Source organism: Mus caroli, chromosome 11 (genome assembly GCF_900094665.2).
Source record: "Mus caroli chromosome 11, CAROLI_EIJ_v1.1, whole genome shotgun sequence".
Taxonomy (NCBI): Eukaryota; Metazoa; Chordata; class Mammalia; order Rodentia; family Muridae; genus Mus; species Mus caroli.
The window spans coordinates 43846754-43856502 of NC_034580.1; the positions used below are offsets into that span (position 1 = coordinate 43846754).

A 9749-nucleotide genomic window follows, 5' to 3' on the forward strand; every position below is an offset into this window, starting at 1 on the left:
CACATTGGTAAAATTATTTTCATTGCTACTTTATAACTGTAATTTTGCCACTGTTATGAGTTGTAATGCTATGAATTTGTATTTTCTGATAGTCTTTAGGGTCCACTGTTGTGACCCACAGGTTGAGTCTTAGACTGTACCGAGAACAGATGGAGGAGAAGACGTAATGCTGCTATTTCTGTTTTTGTAGATGGACTGTAGATAAATACCTACCTTAATGCTCGTTTTTCATAAGACACAGAAAATCATATTTTACACAAACACATTCTTTGTTATGTTGATGCAACAGTCATGCCGAGACCCTAAAGCTCTTCAATCATATTATCAAAGTTGGTCCCTGATAGTAGCTTTTTCCAAATTCTGCTGGTCCTACAAAATTCTAGTTCTTAAGAGGCATGGTGGCATTCGTGGTAGTCCAAATTACTTGGGAAGTTGAGGCAGGAGGATTGCCTGAACCTAAGTAATTTGAGATCAGCATTAGTTAAATAGCAAGAAGACAGGTCTCTAAAATAGATGGATAGATGGATAGATAGATAGATAGATAGCTCCATCAATAGCTCGATCAGTATCTAACTCGACAGACATCTAAATCAACCGTCTTCAAATGCATTTGTAATTCAAATGGACAAAAACGTCCTAGTGTTAGGCTACTGGCGCCATCTACTGTCAATAGTTGGTGATTACAATGTCTTCGTTGGTTCAGATTTCTCTTAATCACCTTTGAGAAATAAACAATAGTTCTTCCCTCCCTTTTTCTTGGCATCTGATGCTCAAGTGATGATAAAGCCTGCTTGAGAAGAAATAGATATTCACTCAAGACAGAGGAGTAAGTTGTCTTGGGAATTGTGGGCCAGGCTTTGACAGAGTGTTTGAGGGGAGAGAAGGAAGCGTCAGAGGAGAGCTATACATAGGAGATTTGGGGCTCTGTACATCCTGACTTTTGGATTTTCTCAGGGTACTAGGACATTCTCACTAAGCTTTAAACTTGATACTCTCTTGTCAGTGTTAACAGGGCACCAGGGATGGTTTAGGTCCTGTTCTAGATGCTGGGATCAAGATGAATCAGATTGTTAATGACTTGTTAAGAAAATGCTCATTATGTGTTAGCTATTGCAGTGCGAATACGCCAAAGAGTCATAGTGTACATGGATTCTGTGTGAGGTTGGCCTGGTCCAGGCTGATGGCCAGGCTTGCAAACAAACCTGACTTAGTCTACATGCCCAGGTACATGGAAACAGGCACTAGGTAGGGCCACGAGGTTCTCCTTCAGTTGCTGGGGATGGAAAACTTCAAATTTTGTTAGATGTTAGACCTCAGATCCTTTAACTGCCCCACTGTCTCCTAGAGATCAGGCCTCACACTCCTGCAGTCTTTTTTTCCAGGACAGAATTGATAAAAATGCTGTACTGTGACCTTGAAGTAAGGTATATATAGAATATGAGTTGTTACCTAAGACACACATGTGCCATAACCCATAAGTGCCGGGGGCCAGCCCCGCTGTGGGGTTCTTCTTTCTGGTCAGTTCTTCTTGAGGCAGCGGAGGGGAAAGAGTGTCAGCAGGGGTGGGGGGGTAAGACTTTGTCTTAGGAGATATTTAGGGTTGCTGTATAATAAAAAGTTTACTTATCTAGGTCTAAGTTACTATGCTATGTAGCTGTGATCCTCTGAGGTCAGAGACTGCAGTCTCAGGCACTTAGCATCTCATCCTAAAACAGCAGGAGATAAAGTAAATAAAGGATTAATAATTGCTTGAGCCTTCTCCCTATTGTCCAGCTGCTTCTTGCTTGTCAGGCTAGGGGGAAGTTTGGAGCAATAAACTTCTATTGAACCAGGAGAAGAAAATAACACTCACAGAAGGAAAAACTTTTACATAAGTGAATATGCATAATCTCATAAGTTCATATACAGATTCACGCATGCTCATTTATTCATTTATACATTTCCATTCAAACACAGTTGGGTCCAGCTTACATGCATCCTCACAATTACATACTTACACACACACACATGCATACATTCTCACAATTACATACTTACACACACACATCCATACTTACATAAGCAGATGGAGCAAAAGACCAAGCACTGGTGCAGAAGAACTCACTCATTCTGGATGAAAAATGAGCTCCAATCTTTATTGCATAGAGAAAGAAAAGGCTCCTACCCTTTTACTGCTAAAAGGTTAGCCTGCTCCTTCTGTTCTCTGCAGCCTCTTTTGCCCCCTTTCCCTCTACATTCTGCACATTGCCCTCTTAGCGTTTTATGTTACCTATAGTTTCTAAGTTATTCCACTCTGCATACTCCTTCTAATCGTGCTCTCTCCTCCTGCTCTGAAGTCACAGCAATGCTCTTACTCTCAATGCCTTTTCTCCTGATGTATGCCTATATGTCTAAGTTCTTCTTGAGTTCAGTTCTGTCTAAAAAGCGTTCTGCCTAAAAACTTCTCAAATCAGTTTCTTTCTCAGCTCAGCTCTTCTCAGCTCCATTCTTCTCACCTCCATTCCTCTCACCTCAGTCCCTCAGTCCCGACTCTTCCGACTCTTCTGTTTGTCCTCAGCACTTAAACATCTTTCAGAATACATGATCACATGTTACAAAGTTCATCACAAGTTCACTCAAAAAATCAAATCGTAAATTGAAATAGAAGTTTACAACAGAGAATGCTTACTTGCGTATCCATTGGGAGTGATTATCTAGTAATTATCCATCACCTGCCTCAGCTCCACAGGTTCACTGAAGGTTTAAAACCATAACTGAGTTATAAGTAAAGTTTGGTATAGATAAACCCAGTCAATATTCTATCTTCTGTCCTAACACCTATAATAAATCATTAGTTCCCTTTTTATGACCTTTGGTTAATTGTTTTACAACCTCTTGGAATGTGCTCTGAGTGGGAGAAAGTCTGGTTACCATCTAAGAGCAATTAACTGGTGACACTTGGGAGACTGGCAGAGTTCTCATCGTAGTTTTTTGACTATCAGAAAAGGACATAGTAGCAGTCCCACTATAAATGAGCTTAATAATCACTAATACAATTTTAGGAATTCTTTTTTTTTTTTCCCTAGACAGGGGTTTTCTGTGTAGTCCTGGTTGTCCTGGAACTTACTCTGTAGACCAGGCTGGCCTTGAACTCAGAAATCCACCTGCCTCTGCCTCCCAAGTGCTGGGATCAAAGGCTTGTACCACCACTGCCCAGCTTGTTTTTGGATTTTTTTTTTTTAATTTTAGGAATTCTGATAGGATCATCACAAAGACTTAAGTCATCTATTTGTCTACATCTTCATGGATCTGCAGAGATCTGCTCTAAAGGGGTGTGCTATTACTTAGTGATTATTATATGTGCTTAATAATAACAGGAAAAGCATATTAATAGCAGGAATCTTTCCCAAAATGAATCCCTACAGCCTTGCTTAATAAGGGTGCACCTGTCACAGATTATATAATAACCCGAAGCAGGCCATTTCAGGATGATCACCTGTGAGTTATTAGCTTGTCCCATTATGGCTCCTGACACATAAATATATGCAGTCATTATGATTGTATATGTAGAAAAAACTTTTAAAAATTAAGTTACAAAATGATCTTTTTTATTTAGAAGTATTCACACAATTGAGTCTTTAGTACATAAAAATGTAAGGACTTATCTGACAAAGTCCCACTGTAAGGTTTTTTTATTTGTTTGTTTGTTTTGAGAAAGGGTTCCTCTGTGTAGCCCTGGTTGTCCTGGAACTCACTCTGTACATCTGGCTGGCCTTGAACTCAGAGATCTTCCTGCCTCTGCCTCAGGAGTACTGGGATTAAAGGTGAACAACCCCTCTGCCCCCAGGGTTGTAACTTTATTTTGGTTTTTGAGACAGAGCTTTTCCACCTAGCCCTGGCTGTCCCAGAATTCACTATGTAGACTAGGCCGCACTAAGACAGAAACGCACTGGCCTCTATCTCCTGAGTGCCAGGATTAAAGGTATGTGTCACCATGCTCAGTGTAAGTTTTAAAAAAAAAATTATTTGTATAGATCAAGAATGAAAAGTGCCTTATATAGCACAGTTCTTTGTCTCTTAATGTCCCTTTATGCACACTTGTGCATGTTGAATGAGAATGGCCCCATTCATTTATTTGAATGCTTGATCCCCAGTTCACAGAACTGTTTGGGAACTATTAGGAGATGTGGCCTTGTTGGAAAAGGTGTGTCCCTGAGGGCAGGCTCTTCATCTTCTGCTTGAGGATCAATATGGTGGCTTGAATATGCTTGGCCCAGGAGGTGGCACTATTAGGAAGTGTGGTCTTGTTGGAGGAAGTGTGTCACAGTGGAGGTGGGCTTTGAGATTCTCTTCCTAGCTCCCTGTAAGACAGTCTGCTCCTGACTTCCTTTGGGTGAAGATATAGAATTCCCAGGGCTGGAGAGATGGCTCAGAGGTTAAGAGCACTGACTGCTCTTCCAAAGGTCATGAGTTCAATTCCCAGCAGCAGGAGTGTCAGTGTGTCAGACATTGGTACTCATTAAGCAACTGCAATGGTCATGGTGCGAATTTGTGAGTGGGAGAGGAATAGATTTCTGATCTATGTAGTACATCTTCAGGGATAAACGGTCATATCTAGCCTCTTGTCTGTTTTGTTTCTATAAAATGGAGTCTTGTGGTGTAGCTACTTCATCAGGGCAAGCTTGGCTTTTTATGGAGTTGGGATGTTAAAAGTTCACCACCATGCTTGGCTGTAGCTCTCTCTCTTTGTCTTGGCCTCTTGGCCAGTGAGAGAGCTGAGACTGGAAATGATACAGTAGGAACAGACTGGTGAACTGAGAAGAAAAGGATGCTCACAAAGCATCCAGCTCCAGGCCTGGAAAACTTAAAAAGGCAACAGACTGGGTTACATTATGGCTTGAGCTCATTTACTGCTGCTATCCGGAACCAATTCTTTGCTACTTTGTATACCGATAGTATTGGTACACACTTGCTTTGCAATAGTTTTAACACACTCCAGGGCTGGCTCTTCTCTAGACTCATCCAGATTCACTCTGTTCTTCCCTCATGATCTTGTGAATGCCAGTGACTGACTGGCTGTAGGGAACAGGATCTATAAGCCTTCTCATCCTTACAGGCATGGCCACGCACCAGCCCCTGGGCTGCCTGCATCCCAGGATGGTTATGAATGAAACCTATTTGTATATCACCATGTCATGTTACAATGTCAAAGATCAACTCCCCTGGAGAGAGGCTGTTGGGATTCTGGCCAGTGGGCATCAAGGACAGGAAGAGTAGAGAGGGCAGCAAGGACAGGGTTTGGGTTCTTTCTTCTGTTCCTTCCAGGTACCTGGGACCACGTGACTTCTCTTTTCCTTAGCGCAGCTTTCTTGTAACTGGTTATTATTGCCAAGAACCAACAATCTACCACTCTGTTTTCCTGCTCTGGGGTAGGTATGTTTTACACCTCCTGATGTTTCTGGTGCTTATGGTTCTCACTGTGGTGGTGTGAAAGTAGGGGAACCTTTAAGAGGAGTGCCTGGGGGAAAGTAATTATGTCCTGGGGTCACTGTCCTTGGAAGAGACTAGTGGTGCTCTTTTACATTGCATTATTTCCCCATAAGAGTTGGTTGTTATAAAAAAGGGAGAGACAGGTCTTTAAAGCTGCCTGGCATCCTCTTTCCTACACAGTCTTTCGACATGTGATCCTGCATCAGCCCTTCTGATCCTATCCAGGATGAGGCCCTCATCAGATGCTAACCCTACAGGATTTCTCTGTATAACAGTCTTGGCTGTCCTGGAACTCACTGTGTACCAGGCTGGCCTCAAACTCATAGAGATCTACCTGCCTCTGCCTTCTGAGTGCTCGGATTAAGGTCATGTGCCACCTCACCCACCTTCAATATGCATTTTTATTTGTGTGTATGTCTGTGTGAGCATATACCACCTAAGCAAGGGTGCCCACAGAGGCCAGGAGATAACATTGGATTCCCTGGACTTACAGGTAGTTGTGAGCCATCTGCTGTGAGCACTGGGAACAGATCTCAGATCCTCTGCAAGAGGAGCAAATGTCCTACCCACAGATCCATCCATCTAGATCCAAGAACAGTGAATTACAAACCTCGTTTCCCTTTGTATCACCCAACCTCGAGTACTTTGCTGCCCTTTGATGCCTTGCGGAGGTCAGTCTTCACTGTGTTGCCTCAAGAGTCAACAGTCTTTCCTGGCAATCTCTGTGAGCCCTTATCACACACTTGGAAGAGATATCCTAAGCAAATTCTCATCAAATGGTCTAGCATGAAGTCCCCTGAGGCTATTGCTCTCTTGCTATGACAGTCACTCACAAAAACCCAAGTTCCCTCTTAAGACACTGTTGTTTGGGACCTGGCAGTTGAATGTGTGAAAAGTTATCATCTTGGTTTAGGAACACTGTCTGGACTTCTGTCCCTAGTACTAAATAGAATCCAGAAAACACTTGCTACTATAATCTCCTGCTGCTTCCAAACGTGAAGTAAGTGTTCCTCTGTAACAAATGAGTCCTTAACAGGGGTATCTAGGGAAAGGAAGGAGAGAGATAATACAAAGCCATTAATGAAGAGGAACCGACTTTATTGTTTCAGAGGAAAATTGATTTGGACATATATCACATTTAATAGCTGAAAACAAAATTTCTAATTTTTTTCCAAAGATTTATTTATTTATTATATGTAAGTACACTGTTGCTGTCTTCAGACATCTCAGAAGAGGGCATCAGATCTCACTACAGATGGTTGTGAGCCATCATGCGGTTGCTGGGATTTGAACTCATGACCTTCAGAAAAGCAGTTGGTGTTCTTAACTGCTAAGCCATCTCTCCAGCCCGAAAATAAAATTTCTATATTCAAAATCTAAGAATCATGGTCAATGAATTTTAATCACTACTTGTCCCTGTCCCTCAGTGGAACAATGCATTAGAATCGAGGCAGGGGAGATGAGTGATTTTAACTCCTCTCAGAGAATCTAAAACCCTTACAGGAAGCATTATTGTATCTCTTGATTTCTGGTGGAGAAATAGGGATCTAGGAAAGAGATCTAAGGTAACCTGGCTTCCGTGGAAGAAGAAGGGTACCAGGCCGCCCTCACACTAGATCTGCGGAGGGACGATGGAGTCCCTCAGGATTTTCTCCAGGATGTTCTTGGTGTCCTGGGCAACTAAGAGAAGCATGCGTTTATGCCTCAAGCGTCTTAAACAGCAGCATACGCACGGGAGAAATCTCAACAAACGGAAGAATGCATTCACAATTGCACAGGTCATCAGCCTCAGTTTCCAGTCCTCTCTGCGGAGAGTATGAAAGTTTTGGGACTTCATGTTGGCCTTGTACTCCATGACTACTGTCCCCATACTCTGGGCTACCTGCTGAATTGATTCATCATCTACACCAAATATCAGTCTGTACACTTTCAGACACTCGCCCATGTCGTCGTCATCTCTGACACCGAGAGAATTCTTCAAGGACTCGTTGGCTATTCTCTGCTTCCAGACTGCTACTTTATCACCAATGATCTTCTCATAAGTGCCATAAAGGGTCTTTAAGGGTTCACAGCACCTGATGTTGGAGAGGTCTTTATGAAGTGTGTCCCTAAGCTTCGGGAAGTCATATTGTAAAGGATCTAGACTGGATAACAGGAACACGGGGGGGTACTTCACTTTCTCCTTCTGGAGATTCTCTTGGATATTCTCCTGGATATTCTGTAGGAGCCGGACCTGTGATAGGACACTGGTGCTGAGGTCCCTGTCCAGCTTGGTCCAGACAATATAGAACCTCTTTCCCATGCTCTGGATAATTTTGGACAGCTTCACATGATTCGAGCTGAACTGCTCAGAGGCAATGATGATGACTAAGTTACATGTGCTAAATTTCATCTCTTCCACGTAGTCCTCTACGGTTTGGGCTGTGGCCCCCAATCCAGGTAAGTCCCACAGCACCACATTGGGAAAGTGGGATGAAGAGTACTCAGTCCGTGTCTTCGTGGTCCTCACCACCCCCGTGGGAGCCGAGGCATCTTCATCATGGCCGATTTCTCGAAGTGCATTGATGAAAGATGACATGCCATTGCCAGAGTCCCCAGTCACAAAGATGCTCACTGGAATCTGGGACAATGTTGCCACAGTCTCCTTGATACCGTAAACCAGTTCCAGTAGTTTCCCTTCTCTTAAAGCTCTTTCAGTGCTCCTACTGATCTCAGGTAAACAGCTGGAGCCTGTTTGGTATGACGTGACAAAGGGGAAGGCTGAGCTCAGGGGAGCATAATGGGTCTCTGCCATGTTGGGGAGTAGTGGAGCAGCCTGTAAGAGTAGATGAGTTGAGGCGTTAGACACAGGGTGGTTTACGAATCGCGTCGGCAGGCTTTACAGCACAGCTTCAGCGTTTCAGACACACAACCAGAGAAGTCCCAAAGACTGTCAGAGAAGTCGCAAAGACGGCTTTGTTTACAAACAGAACAATTCAGAAGACAGTTGCACATCCCTGGGGATGGTTGTGCAGCCGTTGTGTGAAGGGCTCTACTCCAGGAGCAGGACAGATGTTACACAGATCACACAGGGCCCCGTGTCAATCTAAATGAGCAGACAGAACCAACAACTGAAAGCACTAGTAGCCAGCTTTCCTTACTAAGCCTCATGGTGGTGAGGGAGGGCCTGCAAGCCTCAAGTATAATTTAATTATTCTTTTCTAAAAAGTACATACTCTGCCCTTTCCCCTTTTTTATTTTTTTTTTTATTTTTTAAAGATTTATTTATTTATTATATGTGAGTACACTGTAGCTGTCTTAAGACACACCAGAAGAGGGTGTCAGATCTCATTACGGATGGTTGTGAGCCACCATGTGGTTGCTGGGATTTGAACTCCGGACCTTTGGAAGAGCAGTCGGGTGCTCTTACCCACTGAGCCATCTCACCAGCCCCCTTTCCCCTTTCAAATGATATTTTTCTTATTGACTGACTCCTTGCAATGAAATTGCAACATTCGTGGTAGTAGGGCATGGCTGAGAAGAGAATTGGTTTGGGAATCACCAAGTGGATATTATTTATTTATTATTTTTCAAGACAGGGTTTCTCTGTATGGATGGTCCTGGCTGTCCTGGAACTCACTCTGTGGACCAGGCTAGCCTCGAACTCAAAAATCCTCCTGCCTTTGCCTTCTGCGATTAAAGGTGTGCACCAATACCACCCGGCTAACCAAGTGGATTCTACATAAGGTTACAACACACAAACTGCTCATTGGACTTGAAAAGTCCCTCTATCATGAGTGACTGTTATGCTATCTTCTCTTAAAATTTACTATTCTTCTTGTACATGAATACAAATAAAAACATTCTATAACTCAGGGCTAGTGAGATGGCTCAGTACCTAGGGGCACTTGCTGCTGAATCCGATGACCTGAGTTCAATCTCAGGAACCCACATGGGGGAGAGTGAACAGACTCTTGAAAGCTATTCTCCAACCCAGCCCTCACATGCATGCTTGAAACATCTGGAGACATCTGGAGACTTGTTTTGTCCTTACATCAAGAAGGAGGTTTCCCTAGAATACCAATTCATTTATTTCTGTAGGACATCTGTAGGACATGCCCATGGCCATGGTACACCCAACACAGCTTCTCATTTTGCAGCTCTGGCTTGGGTAACCCTCCCTCTCCCTTCTTTCCTTCCTTCTTTCCTTCCTTCTTTCCTTCCTTCTTTCCTTCCTTCCTTTCTTCCTTCCTTCCTTCCTTCCTTCCTTCCTTCCTTCCTTCCTTCCTTCCTTCCTTCCT

General features: G+C 43.3%; 1 protein-coding gene across 2 annotated transcripts in view; it reads right to left on the minus strand.

Annotated features, from left to right (window-relative positions):
- Positions 1 to 6546: 6546 nt before the first annotated feature.
- Positions 6547 to 9749, minus strand: part of LOC110305813 (immunity-related GTPase family M protein 1) — a 6549-nt gene continuing 3346 nt past the window's right edge. For both annotated transcript variants that reach the window (XM_021177941.2, XM_021177940.2), the window contains one exon: positions 6547 to 8284. In XM_021177941.2, the coding sequence (XP_021033600.1) occupies positions 7082 to 8263 (1182 nt within the window). In that variant the 5' untranslated portion in view covers positions 8264 to 8284 and the 3' untranslated portion in view covers positions 6547 to 7081. The remainder of the gene's footprint in view (positions 8285 to 9749) is intronic.